The 14,922-nt window shown below is 43.4% G+C and overlaps 1 protein-coding gene across 2 annotated transcripts in view; it reads left to right on the forward strand.

Annotated features, from left to right (window-relative positions):
• ITPRID1 (ITPR interacting domain containing 1) overlaps window positions 1–14,695 on the forward strand; it is a 115,810-nt gene extending 101,115 nt beyond the window's left edge. For both annotated transcript variants that reach the window (XM_070616190.1, XM_008522287.2), the window contains exons 10-14: window positions 1,450–1,532; window positions 1,917–3,209; window positions 9,847–9,974; window positions 10,742–10,853; window positions 11,323–14,695. In XM_070616190.1, coding sequence (XP_070472291.1) covers window positions 1,450–1,532; window positions 1,917–3,209; window positions 9,847–9,974; window positions 10,742–10,853; window positions 11,323–11,628 — 1,922 coding nt within the window. In that variant the 3' untranslated portion in view covers window positions 11,629–14,695. The remainder of the gene's footprint in view (window positions 1–1,449; window positions 1,533–1,916; window positions 3,210–9,846; window positions 9,975–10,741; window positions 10,854–11,322) is intronic.
• The last annotated feature ends 227 nt before the right edge of the window (window positions 14,696–14,922 follow it).

Below are 14,922 nucleotides of genomic sequence, written 5' to 3' on the forward strand. Positions count from 1 at the left end.
TCCTTGAAGGTTGGATCTAAAACACCTAAGAAGAAGGTGGATTGTTTGTTTATTTTTTCCTTTGAACTCTTCTGCAGCAGCTAGTTCTTCAAGGAAAGACAGATTGCCTATTTTTCACATAGGTTCTAGATATCCAAGCGGTACGTCCACCAACAGTCAGCTTTCTCCTTTCAACCCACTCTTCAGACCCACATCCAGTCTTTTCTCTGAGGACAAATAAGGCTCTTCTCTCTGCTTCTTGTATTATAAGAAGGCTACACCCCAACCACACTCCTCCCAGAAGACTTCCTATCCTAGTCTATATTGTAGGGTAGCTGGGAGTGTTTCTCATTAAAGAAGAGAAAAATATACTACAATTTAATTTCTAGCAGGTTGACCCTCTAGTAGCCACCTATTTCCCCTACCCCCATTAACACAACATAATATTTATGTAAGTCACAGATAGATTAAGATTTCAAGATGCTCATGTTTACAGAGTTGTTACCTGCTCACACTCAACATTGTTCTTTCTCTGTCCCTTCCAGCCTCTCATTATGACAGGAGCAACCATCTAAATCATGAGCACGGACTTGTAGTCATATAAATAGAGCACAAATGAAGCTAGTAGAGGGTTCTTATCCAAAATTTAGTAAGAAGAAAAAGTCTTAGTCCATTCCTGCTGCCGTAACACAATAACATAGACTGGATGGCTTATAAATAACAGAAATTTATTTCTCACAGTTCTGAAGGCTAGAAGTCCAAGCTCAACCCACTTCCTGGATCATAGATGGTCATCCTCTCTCTGTGTCCTCACACAGTGGAAAGGGCAAGGGAGCTCTCTGGGGTCTCTTTTATAAGGGCACTACTTCCATTTCTGAGGGCTCTGCTCTCATGACACAATCACCTCCCAAAAGCTCCATCACCTCCCAAAGGTATGATCCCGAAGGTACCATCATCACCTTGGGCACTAAGATTTCAACAAGGGAATTTAGAGAGGACATAACCTTCAGTCCATTTACATATATATATATATATATATATATATATATAACACACATATATATCTTACACGTATATGTGTGTACATATGTATACACACACACAGATATATAAATTTGGATTTTTATTGTTTTATTAGTATGGCATTTAAGGCATACGCATTTCCTTCTGGATTTTCTTCCCTTTACAAAGGTGCATCTCACAATCATATTGTTATTTAGTTCTAAGAGATGTTAGTTCCTCTTCCTTCATTCCACATTTTACTCCTGTATTAGTGATGTAATTTTTACACAGACCTTCTGACAATTAAGAAAACAAATCCTTGGAATTCCCTCTTTCATTTTTGTTTCCAAGCAGTGGGCGTTTATTCAGGAGCTACAATATGTCAGGCACATAGAGGGTTTGATCCCTGACCTGTTGGCAGCCTGTTTTCACTTTACTAACCCCAGGCCTCTTTCTTTCTTTCCACAGGTGCCACTGTGAACAGAGTAAACAGCTGCCACTCTGACAGCAGCGGGTTCCTGGAGGAACCACTGGAACCCCCGCCCCTGCAGGTAAAGGGCCACTTCCGGGTTGAAATACGAACAGAAGGAAAGATAAGTTTAAAGTGTCCCACCACAATTAGAAAGGGCAACCGATGCTTAGAAGACACACTCCACAGGCACCCAAGGGACGAGGGATGATGGAGTCATGCTGGACAAAGTGCCAGGAAGCTCAGCCTTCCTTTCCTTTTTATTTTCTTTTGATTTTACTAAACAAGGAAGCTGAGCCCATAGAAAGAAGGTCCCAGATAAAGCAGTAAACTGAAGGAAACTCGAGTTTTAAACCTTGTCTCCTGCCTCCTAAGTCAATGGAAGGAAAACAACAGAACACTTCTTAAACCTAGTGCCTCCCCTCCCCTCCTGACTCATTTGCCTTTATCCCGGTTTCTCCCACAGATGCCTTCCTTGCCAGGCAGCCAGAGTCCTGCTGAGAATGAATGTAGAAAGCCAAGGGATCAGAGCCAGCACTTAGTGTCATACCTGGACTGCCAGCAAGAGTCAGATGAGTCTGATTCCAAGAGCATGTTGAGCACATCTTTTTCAAGTCAAGACTGGAGTGCCTTGGAAGAAAAGGCCTCAACATCTGTGGCAGAGAAAGAGTCTCAGTTTGAGGCCATGGAGGGGCCACCAGAGCTGTTGAAACAAGATATGGCCCTTGACAAGACCACCCCGGGGGGAGCATACCCAAGGAAAGACAGCCACCTGAGGCAGCAGCCACCCATACCCCAAACTGAACATGAGGCCGTTGGAGGCACAGTTACCTCCAAATGTGATTGCCCTGTGGGGTTTATGGTGACTCACATAATGGAAGCCAAGGATAGGTCTCTGAGGCCTGAGGGAGCTGGGGAAGTGTATGTGCAAAGCCACCATGGCGAGTCTCAAAGGTCACCTGGAATTGATCATGTTCAAGACAAGTTCCTTTGCGTTGACTCTGAGGCCCCGAGAGGAGTAGAGAGCAGTAAAGTCTGTCCTGATAGCAACAACACCTTACTGAGACAGGAAAGTCCACCACAGCGTGTCCCCATGCCCAAGGAAGTCACACCCGATACAGTTGACCTTATCCAAACGTCTGAAAAGTCCATTCCCCACCTAGATAAACTGGCTAGAGACACCCCCCAGGCAAATCCAAAGTGTAGTGCTCTGGGTCAGATACCACTGAGGGCAGAACCTGAGACGGGAAACCTTCCTCCAAATGCTGACTCAAACACTGTTAGCTCCAAGTCTGTGACAATCCAGATGTCTTCCTGTCTGACATCGGCTATTCAGAATGCTGTGGCCTTGGGGACTGATTCTAGAGAAACAACTTTACAATGCACTATGTGTGACCCTGTTACCACAGGACTGGGGACAGAGGCAAAACAGTTCAATGATGTTTCCGTTCAGACTTGTATATGTGAGCCCAGGCCCTGGCATTGCTGCTCAGCTCCAAGCAACAAGGCCCAGCCCTTCACCAAATCTGTCTCTCTAGACACAGGCTACCCTGGTATCTACCCCGTGGGCATCTGCCACTCCGTACCTGCCCACTGCTGCCTCTGCCATCATCAACATCCCCACTGCCACCGAGAGAGGCAAAGCCCTGGGCCTGGCACCTCAGCCTGCAGGCATTGCCCGTGCTCTCATGACCTGGAAGCCCAGTTCATGAAGACTTTGAAAGTCCTTCAGGACGCTACAGTGAGGGAGCTGTGTTCTGTAAGTATTTGCCTCTGCAAAGATGGGAAGGCACACTCAGCAACAGCAGACATCTCAGGGATAATGCCCAGCCTTCCTTTCCAGATGCAAGCTCTCTAGGGGCATGTCTTTCCATTTCAAGTCATGAGTCATAGAGTGCTTTATTCTTCCAGATATTCTTACAAATTCCTATTTGTTTGATGCTTCCAATCACCTTGTGAAGTAAGGAAGGTAAATTTTATTATTAATCCCCACTTTACAGAGGAATATAGAACAATAAATTCAGATGTAAGATTATAAATATTAACGCATCCGTACCTCATCTCCAGTTCAGCCTAACTGAGCAATTCTCTGTCTTTAGTTCACTCACCTGTATAATCTTGCACAAACTATTTAATCTCTCTGAACCTGGTTCCTATTTTGTAAAATAGGGAGATTATTCATCCCTCTGACACAGGATTGTGTTAGGATTAAATGAGAGAAAGCTTATAAGGCACTCAGCGCACTCAGATGCTCAGCACAGTGTCCAGCACATAGAATGCTCTAGACAGCTAACTCTATGGTTGTTACACTTATTATCAATTTTTGTCACTATTTTATTATTGTTCAGGTCTTGAACCTAGAGCTTCCCATGTCAAATAGAGGGACTTCTGGTCTACCTTTGCTAAGCTCGTTTAAAAGCGGACATTGGGGTTACTGAGAACTGAATGACCCCCATCCCTGTTCAGCCCCTGATAAATCAACCAGCATTTAATGAGTCCTTCCAGTGCCCCCTCTTCAGCAATTCTCAAGGTGAGAAATGATCTAGGCTGTCAAGGTTAGCTGTTGATTAAAAACCTAGGAGTATCACACACGAAACTACATGTGTAGAGAGTGAAAAAAGAAAAAGAAAAAGGTGGCACAGACAAGGTAGGACTACAGCTGTTCAAAGGAGAGTGGAGGGCAGCTACAACATACTGAGTCTCTGCTGTTTAGTGCCTGCTGAGTTACCTTTTCATTCTTTTAATTCCACAAATATTTATTGGGTGTCTATGTTAACCACTTTATTTATGCAAGTTCCGGCAAGTAACTCTCATTTCCATCCATGCCATAAATATTTATTGAGTCTCTAACACATGCAAAGTCCTCCCTCTTTTACAGATGAGGAAACTAGAATTGAGAGAGTTTAAGTAGTTTTTCTAACTTCCCCCCCTGCTGAGTGGTAAGTCTAGATTCAAATTCAAACTTAGCAGACACCAAATTCTTGGAGAATACAGTCCAGGCAAAGACGTGTCCAGCTGTAAAATATCTAAATCTATATAAGTGTGATACTAACATGAGAAAGCGATTGTTTGAAAGATAAGGCAAATTACTACATGGTCCTTCAACATATAGAAATCTACATAAATGTAACATAAACATAGAAAGTGATTATATGAAAGATAAAATAATTTACTACAATTTTTTCAAATTGCAAGACTCCCAGGCATTTGGACTATTTTAAAATCAGTCATTAGTGAGCATTGAACTAGTAAAAGGAGGCATTGAGATCAATTCTAGGTATAATATTATCCAAAATTTCAATGAGGGAAAAGAATAAAGGCTAGTGTATATACACCTCCCCCTGCCCTTACCCCGTGACATTTGGCAATGTTTGCAGACATTTTTGGTTGTCACAACAGCTGGGGTACATGCTACATGCTACTGTCTTTAGCAGGTAGAGGTCAAGGATGCTGCTAAACATCCTACAATACACAGGACAGTCCCCCACAACAAAAAATTATCTGGCCCAAAATATCAACAGTGTCAAGATTGAAAAACTCAGCTCTAAGGGAATAAACATTGACTTGACCATATAGTTCACGCAGATGCACTATGTTAGAGATGAAACATAGCTGGAGAAGGTGACATTTCCAGAGGCTGTAGGGGAAAAACATTAAGTCCTACAACGAGGTACTCTAGTTTCCATGATGAAAACCAGCTTGTTGATCTAACGTATCTTGAAAAATAGATTATTTTTCTAATTTACATTTTTAAGATGTTTTATAGTGATATATAAATTAAACCATATTTAGTTTTATATTTTGTTAAAAATAATAAAATATAAAAACATCAAAATTACATTAAAAACTCTGGAAGAAATGGTCCTTCTAGACACATGCAATGTCATTCTTTTAGGGTAAATGCTGCAGATATTTATTCCATAATAAGATACCATCTAGTTTCTGTTCACATCACCATTCTTAAAAACAATATAAGTCATTTATTGAATGTGGGAAGAAGAGAAATAACAAACATGTATCCATAGACTAAGAAGCCAGAAGACTATTACATCAAATTGTCTTTGGGAAGCGCTATCACTTAATTTATTAATATTATTCATTAATATTATGACCGAGTTTTACAATATTACAATCAATATTATAATAAATATAATTAATTAAATTATAATCAAGGATCTATGGCAACAGCTTTATATTGATACTGAGCCTATCGTTTATTCAGTTAGATGACCACAAATGAAAAAAGAGAAAAGGGTAATTCCATCTCCTATGACACAGACTGAAAACACAGCCTACCTAATGAAGTTATTTGCCATGGTTGAGGTGACTGTGACAAATCTGTGCAGAGAAAGGAGACACCAGGGTCTAGAGTGGCTTAGTCATTTGAAGGGCAGGCCTGCCTCCAGGTTCCAGGAAGATGTCTAGTCCATCAGACAAACCATAACATCCAGAGAGGATGGCTGATCAATTAGTACCGCCCAATTAAACTATGAAGATGAAAGGTTTTATGTAAGGTAAAGAGGGTTTATAAGGTATTGGGGGATCCTATGAATTTGTAGGAGCGTGGTTCTCGGGACTGAAACACTAAGTGGGTCTGCAGCACCAAGGACCCTAGTAACAGGCAGAAGGATTGCAGCTTCTGGGAGAAAGGCAGACTGGGAAGAGTAAGAGATGGCGTGGGAAAGCTCCAGCACAGGAACTCAGAGCCAGGTACAAGAGAAGGACTGGATCTGGGAGCTGGGTAGAAGGACAGTGTGTAGAAGGGGGACAGAAGATTAAACCTGGGCCAGCTCCAGGGGTGAGTGACCCTGTGTGTAGAGCAGAGCTCTCCCCATTCCTCCCACCTGGTGTCAAGAGAATGCCTTAGGCCTGAATCGCCCCAGCTGTGTGGAGAGACATGGCAACTGGGAAAAGACATTCTTCCTGATTGGACCCTATGACATACAGCAATTTTGCAGAAAATACAGGGGTTTTGTGGCCCATTATGCACAATGGCCATCTTCAGACTCATGTGTAAGTTCCAAATGAATAAGAGTCTGGATGAGTGTGCACACCACCATCCCTTGTCTTCTAATGCCTTGTCTCACATTGCCTTAGCCTTCTCTCCTCTTAGAATTTGCAATTATATTTAAAAAGCCCAACAACATGGTACTTTTATATCAAATTGCTTTGGCATCATACAGCTGCTGAAATACATGCTTTATAGGGTTTTACTAGAAAACAATGAATTCCTCTTTATTTAGATCCAAGGAACCACAAACGTATACTCAAAGGAAACAATCAAAACACACAAACACACACGTGCACATTTATGAAAATAAGGGGTTTCATTCATTCATGAGAGGAGGTTACTTAAATAAACTCGACAACGAAAAGAAAAAGCATCTATGGTGAGTGAGCCTGGGTTTGTAAGGCCTGAAAATATCCTGGAGAAAAATGGCTCTGGGTCAGATGATAGGTGCTAGCTGGTGTTAGAAAAATTATTTATGAAAAAATTATCTAGAAAATAGGCCTTGGACCAAGTGAAGATTACAGGCAGAGACAGATACCATCTCTTACATGACAATGGGAGTTCCGAGCAGGTGTTCAAACTAAGAACATTTTTAGGTTAAAGTCTCAGAAAAACATCCCCACCTCACCCTCCTTACATGGCAGTATGTAACAGTGCAAACACTTGACTAATTGGTAAACACCATTTTTGTGGTCTTAGGGGTTAAAAAGATAATGGTTTCCGGGCTGGCATGAAGGCACAGCCGCTAAGTTCACGTGCTCCACTTTGGCAGCCAGGGATTTTCCAGTTCAGATCCCGGGTGTGGACCTATGCACTGCTTATCAAGCCATGCTGTGGCAGGCGCCCCACCTATAAAATAGTGGAAGATGAGCACAGATGTTAGCTCGGGGCCAGTCTTCCTCAGCAAAAAGAGGAGGATTGGTGGCAGATGTTAGCTGAGGGATAACCTTCCTCAAAAACAACAAAAAAAAAAAGATAATGGTTTGTTGATATGATTAAATTCTTATATATAGGTGAATTCTTCACAGTGATTTGTTAATTTTGAAAAAATATTTCCAAAAAAGAAAATAAGATGTATCAGAAATAAGATTTCTGGATACTAGAAAATTCTTCTATAATGTTTATGATTTAGATTTAAAGAAAACAAAAAACATACAAAGTTTAAAAGGTAATAGGAAGAATTCAAAAGTTCATTGTCGCTCTTACTATTGAAGTTAGTTTGTTTTAATGGGTTCTGGTCAGCAGAGCAGATCTTGCGTTACATTGGGTTATAACCTGGCCTTTATGTTGGAAAAAAAAGAATTCAAAACAGTCTCCTTGTGGTTTTTTTTCCTTGCCCAACATTTCCTTTTTTCTGAAACTACTTCTATATCTGTCTAGAGGATTTCTAGTGTTTCCAAATGACCAGAAGATGGCAGCGTTTCAGAATCTTCTATATCACTCCCTTCACAGGGAGCCACACGCCATCAGTGATTCCTAAATCCAGGTCCCATACCTTCCAATCACAAAATCTTACCCCACAATAAGTAGAGAAAGCCTGTAGTTCAATGTTTATGATGTTCAGCCTGCTTGAGCACTGTATTTTCATGTCCCTAGAACCTGGTCACCATGTAGGAATCCGCTAGGACCCCCCAGTCAGCTCCCTCTTAAGGGACGAGTAACTTTTCCATGTGTCCAGCCACACTGTAGTCCCTGCTGTGACTCAGAAGAAAAGAAATTAACCAAAAGACTTCAGTTTGAAATCTGACTGCCGTTTTTTGACCTTGGACAAATTAGTTAACCATTGTGAGTCAGAACACTAATGTATAAAAGAAGTCCTTCATGGTCTCTAAGATCTTTTCTGGGTTTAAGAGCCATAATTGTAGTCGCCTTTCAAGCAATCTTGCCAACATCAATAATGCTTCAAGCACTCCTCTAACTGGTTCATATGCACTCATACTGAAGCAAAAGTAATTGGATGGTTTTGCTATGCAGAATGTGTTATTCGGCATAAAAATTAGAGGACAGAATCAAAACCAAACTCTCCAAGCAGAAGGATAGAGAGTTTTCAATATAAAACTATCACTCTTGGGCAAGTGTGTCCATATGACAATTCTGGTAAAAATCGCCACTAGGCCTCCAGGATCTTGGCCATGTGGTTTTGATGAGAAGGGTAAGAAATCTGCAACTTCTTAGAAACAGGGCTTGGAGGAATTAACATAGCTGTAAGATTTGTCTCCATGAAAGGAGGAAGGAGGAAAGGCTAAAAGAGGCCTGCCTACAAAATCAGTTTCCTCTAAAGAGTTTCCCAGAAGCCCAACTCCATCTCTCCACTTTCACATCATTGCCATCCTATCTGCAAGGGATGCTGGGAAATGTAGTTTTTTAGTTAGACACCTTGCTGCCCTAAGATATTAGAACTCTGTTATTAGGAATAAAGAGGAGAAAGACATTGATTAGGCAACTAGCAGCCTCTGCCACATTAATCAGGGAGGGTGTCCAAACCCATGGGCCTGGTAGAGATAGCATTAGGGTCCAACTAGCACTAACATCACTGAGAGTCAGATGGGTAGAGATGCTGTGGTTCTGGATCATGATCTATTCAAAGCATGATCCGATCTGGGCTGGAAAACAAGGGGGATAGCTAGTAAGAGGTCAGCAAATAGCAGAGTGCCTGACAAATGGACTGGGCTTGGTGGTTACAAGAAGATATTGAAATAAGGAAACCAAGGCAAAAGCTATGTCATACAGAGAAAATAAGATTTAAAGAATGATTCACATCAGGAGCAATGGAAAGCAGGACTGAGAGGATAGACAGTTCAGTTCTAGATTCCAGTTCATGGAGGGATGGGATATCTAATCTGTGCCTGCCTTACTCTGGATGGGTTTGTTTGCTGGGTGCAGCTGATCTGCAGGTTTCAACCACCAGGCACTGTGGTTAAGCAGAGCTAAGACTAATAAAACATATTCTAAGCAGACTTTCTTTAATCAAACACATACCATCCAAACAGATGTGTTCAATGCTATTGAGATTCAGCATGAGGCAGTACTCAGCACCAAAGTTAAACGAGATTAAATAAGAACCAACTTTTCTAAGCACAAGCCCACACTCTGGCCCTCCCCCCCTCCTCTCCTCTGTTTATATCCTTGCACCCCTACATCACCTGGTCCTCCAGACTGCCTTCCTGTCCCCCAGGGCCATCCAACAACCGCTGCCCTCCTGTCCCAGCCTCTCGCTGGTTGGAGCAGCCCAAGTCTGGGCTTCCCCTCTTCTCTTCCCCAATCATTAGCAGCAGGGCTTCATTGCCAACTGCTGAGCCCAAGTGGGAAGGCAGGCTCCACCCTAGTAAGCCCTTGCAGTGAATCAGAAAGGACCTCCTTCTCAGCTCTTTCTAATTGTTCTCAGTGCACAGTCCACGAGATGGAAGCGATGAAGATGGTATGCCAGAGTTTCCGGCAGCATTTAGAGGAAATTGAACAGCACCTTACAGGACAGCAGGCACTCTTTTCCTGGGACATGTCAGAGGAGGACAGGTAATTATTGACTGGAGCCATAAAACTAAGTACCAGCCCACACACCTGGAGCAAGGAAAGGTAATCAGGGCAGGACAGATGAGCACCAGGGAGGAGGGCTAATGAGAAGTTGGCCAGCTTTTCCTTTGCTTTCCTGTTCTTGTTCTTGCTTTCTCAGTGGGCACCTGTGAGAGCCATTTGCTAGATAGCAACACTTACTCTTTAAGGCCAGGGCTATTAGAGTTCAGAAGATGGGCAGCCAGCTGTGAAGAGGAGGACAGCCAGCAGGATATCTTTAATCAACATGAATGGGGCTCCAGCAAATACAAATGTTGGAGGTTATAAGAGTTTTGAAAATCTGCATTATTTTCACATAGATTAAAAGTCTTTGTCCCAAATGTAGATTGCCTGGGGTTGAGGGTTGGGAATAGGGATTAAGTGTCAAGGGGCACTAGGGTTCTTACTGGGGAGATGGAAGTGTTCCAAAACCAGATGGTGGTGATAGTTACACAACTTAGCAAATTTACTAAAAATCATTGAATTGTACTCTTAAAATAGGTAAACTTTATGGTACGTAAATTATTTTGCTATAGAGTTGTCTAAAAGAAATCGGAAAAAAAGAAAACCTGCCAAGTAACATATCTATGCCTGCAACTGATGCACATAAAAAAGGTGACAATCTCTTTTAAGAAATGTCAAAGGAGTGATCTACATTTGGGAAGGGCCCATAGAAGACTGCACCTGGAGGCGACTGTGAAACTTGGTTGTTTTCTATTATTTCCCTGCAGGGAGGAGGCCAAGGAACTGCAAAGTTTACGGGAGGCCCTGCGGCAGCAGCTGGAAGAGCTAGAGTTTCAACTAGGAGACCGGGCCCAGCAACTCAGAGAAGAGATTCTGTCGGTACGGGCGATGGGTGTGGAGTTTGACTCGATCCTGTCCACGATAGGCGGGCTGCATTCAGTGAGAAACCTGATTGTGCAATCACTTCAGATTCTAGGATTCCATGCCAACATCTTCACTTTAGGTATAAAGAAACTCAAGCCCAGAGCAGTACATTGGTTTGCTCAAGGCCACATGGCTAGCTGATGGTGATTCAAGATTAGAACTCAGGTCAGCTAACTGTCATGCCAATCTTTCCCCCTGCCCTGTCTATAAGAGATAAGTATTACTAGCCCATCTTCCAAATGAGAACAAGAAACGCAGCTTTTGACCTAATCTGGGCCAAGTCACCGCCAGAATCAGCTTCCAGCTCACAGAGCCCACTCTGGAGAATTCACCGCCCGTAAATGCCTTTCCCACAATTCTGAGTTAGCTGTTGGGTGTAAATATGGTAAATTGTCCACTCTTCTTGTTCTTGTTTTCCTTTTAGCAACTTGAGCTTCTCACAGGGGAACCCCGTGAACACTATACAGATCTGCATCAATATAACTGGACAGAAGAAAAGAATGGCCAGACTTCATGTGCTGACATCCACCAAAGCATGGCCCCTGGGGCTGCCTGTCCTCCTGATGATAGCCACCAGGCTTCCCGCCCAGGTGTGACCCATTTGGCTGCCTTTTCTCCACCCACCTTGGAGAGCAGCCCCAGGATGCCTCCTCCAGCTCTGGCAGAGTTAGGTCCGGTCCCTTTGTCAAATCGTCCTGTTGAAGAAAAACATACAAATGTCTTCCTCTAGATCAGAGTGGGTTTGATGATCTTCCTGCAAAATGTAAGAGCACATTCTAGCCAGAGCAAGGATATCTAAGTTTTCCCCAAGGAGAAGTATCTGTCAATCCTTCATCAGCTATTATTTTTAATATTCTCCTCTATGGTTAAACCCAGGAGGAACTCAGAATATTTTAATACTCATTCAATGTGGAATCAGTGAGTACCTGCTATGTTCCTGGCGTAGGGAATATGGGGTGGCCGAGAAATATATATCTCAAGGTATACGTGATGTACAGTCTTTGCCCGGCTGAACCTTGCAGCCTCCTGGGGGAGATAGAATGTAAACATGAATTTGAAAGCTATGAAAGTGCTTTGAAGGAAATAACAGAGTTTTATGAAAGAGAACATAGCAGAGAGTCTGATTTAGATCAGGGTATCAGGAGGGCCTGGTTGAGGGAGTGACAACAGAAGAGGGAAAGAAGATCCAGGTCTCAGAGGTAGCACACTGTCCAAAAGCCTGGAGTCAGTGGGCCGGCCAGCAGTATGGATGAAGCACCCGTCATGTGCCAGGAACTCTTCCTGTGCTGGAGACAGAGTTGTGAACAAGACAGACAAAATGTCTACTCACAAAGAAGTGGACCAAGGGTGAAAAACAACAACCACCGCCACAACAAATAAAATAATTTCAATACTGACAAGTGCGGTGGCGAAGACAGCGTGATAATACTGTTATGGGTGATGTGGGATGAAAAGCACGGGGGCGTTGAGGAAAGCCTTGTGAAAGGGCAGCTGTTTGGGTAAGACCTGAATGGTGAGGAAGAGGAAGCCGTGTGAAATTCTGGGGAAAGAACATTTAAAGAATAAGGAATGGAAAGTTTGAAGACCCTGAGACAGAAACAGCCAGAGTTGCTGAGTGTGTGAGTGATGGGGGAGTGGAGGGAGAGAAAGGCCTGGGAGGAGGGCTCAGGGCTGACTGCCGGCCGGAATCTGAGAGCCGGGATTATGTTTCCAAGTGTAATGGAAAGCCATGGCAGTTTGAAGCAGGGTTGTCATATGATGTGATTTACATTTAAAAATCATGCTGATCCCTTGAGGAGAACACAGCACTGGGGACTTCCAGCTGGGCAGAGCTCCCAGTTAGGAGACTGTTGGTGTAATCCCTGAGGTGAGGAGCAAAGCTGTCAAGCTGCCTCCATCCAGCTGGGAGGCTTGCGAGGTGCCGCCTGCAGTGAAATGCAGGGACGTGTCCACAAAGGCTGAATATACTTGCAGTCTCTAAGTACCGCAGGAATCCTAAGGAATGGGGAATACGTGAAGGATGGAATAGTCAGAAAAACTCCATAGAAGAAGTAATGCCTCGAGGGAAGTTCATCATTTGTATAAGAAGATGGGCAAGTGGAGGTCACTTCCCAGCAAGGAAGCCAAGAAGCTATTTCTTTTGAAACTACCCATTCCCCGAACCAAGCTCATAGCCTATTTCCATTCTTCGTCCTCCTTGTTTTCTGGAAGCTTTTGGCTTCAGTGGAGCCCTCCTTCCCTTCAGACCATCCCGCAGTTTCCTTTGTTGACTGTCCTTCCTCAGAAGGTAGACATCCTTCCTCTGTCCTTAATTCTCTTTCTCTCTCCACACGGTCTTCCTAAATAGACACAGTCACTCGATAGGCGTGCATACCCCCAGCTCCCAGCTCTCCCCAGAATTTCTGTCCAGAATTTTCTCTTCTCTGCAAGATATTTCCCACCTTGAAGGCTCGCCTTTATGCCTCACTCAGTATCTAAAACTGATCCCATGATTCCCTGAATCAGTTCATCTTGCTGGTACTTCTGTCAATACCGTTGCCATTCTCCTTGCCATGCAGACTCAAAGCCACAAATTCGCATCGTCTCCTCATTCTCCTTCACCCTTTTCCCTCTGAATCAGTCAATTATCGCATCATTACTGAGTCTACTGCCACAATTTAGTTCCCAGAAGTCCCTTTAGAAGCAGTTACCCGGTGAGGGCGCAGCTAGGGGGCCTCCTCACTGCCCGGAGCTTCCTGCTCTCTGAACTACGCTGGCCTCTGCCAGATTGTCTCGCTCAGGCACCGCTGGGTCATATTTCCCTGGCCTAGGGTGAGTACCCAGGGAGTACTTTTTGGATACCCCAGAGAATTAGAGAGAAGTCACAAGATCACACTTCCCAGAGCAGTCTTGCCCCAAAACCTCTGTGCCCTGGAATTACTCTGCCCCCCTCCTTGTCTCTTGCTGCCTCATTTCCCTTTACCTCATCCCTATTTTGGCTCCTACCTCATGGCTCAGCTTCCAGCCCCAACTTGGCTCGGGCTATACTGCATTTGTACCCCCAAATTGCTTCCCTTTCTAAACTCCTTAAGCTCTTCCCCTGGGTCAGACGGTTGACCTCCATTTCTTCAATGTAGACTTTGAAAAGCTTGCCTGTGGTTTCTGCCTTGCTCCTTCCTCACAACACCTCTTGAACGAAGAGGGACACCCAACTCTGAGCCCTCCCTAACCCAGCAGCCGTCTACGTTACAGGTCTCATATCTTGTTCAGCCCTAGTATGAATCTTAACTGCTATTCCCCTAAATCCCCTCATGCTTTCCTCTCCCTTTCAATTGCTAAGACACATGAATTACCTCTCCAGAAGTCCGGGGTTAAACCCCATCCCCTCCAGAAGCTATTTTTTCTTCTTTTTTGGAACTCCTACAGTACTTCGTGCTTTTATTAGGACACTTGTAACCCACTGCCTACTGCTTTGTGTTACCATCATCTGTGTAGGTCATATCTTCTCCACTAAACTTAAAGCTACTGGAGTGCTGTGTAGCACCCTCTACCTTTGAGTTTAAGAGAGACTATCAGGATGAAAGTTAGTGCTCCCACCTTTACCACGTGTGCCATGGCCATTGCTCTCCTTGCCCCAGTTTCCTCCTCTGTAATATAGGAATAAGAAAAACAACATAGTGTCGTTGAGCAGAATAAATGCAGTAAATCACGTGCAGGGTTTAACCCAATGCCTATCACATTGTAAGCGTTCAATGTATGTTGGCTATTATTACAAGTGCACATACCAAGAATTCAATAAATGCAAGCTCGTATTATTATCTTCCTTCTGTTGAAAAGTATTCTATTAGCAAAGTACTTTATACATATAGAATATTAACACGTGCTTGATGACTGAATGAGAGGGAAATACACTCAATAGTCTTCGGAAACAGAGAAAAGAATGATCTGACTATGGTAGAAACACTCTTTTAGGTGGTAGTAGGAGCTAAGTTTAAATTCAAAAAGGGGGCTTGTTTATGGGTGGCTTTGAAAATCAGGCAGACAA

The sequence above is a fragment of the Equus przewalskii genome, chromosome 4 (genome assembly GCF_037783145.1).
Source record: "Equus przewalskii isolate Varuska chromosome 4, EquPr2, whole genome shotgun sequence".
Lineage (NCBI taxonomy): Eukaryota > Metazoa > Chordata > Mammalia > Perissodactyla > Equidae > Equus > Equus przewalskii.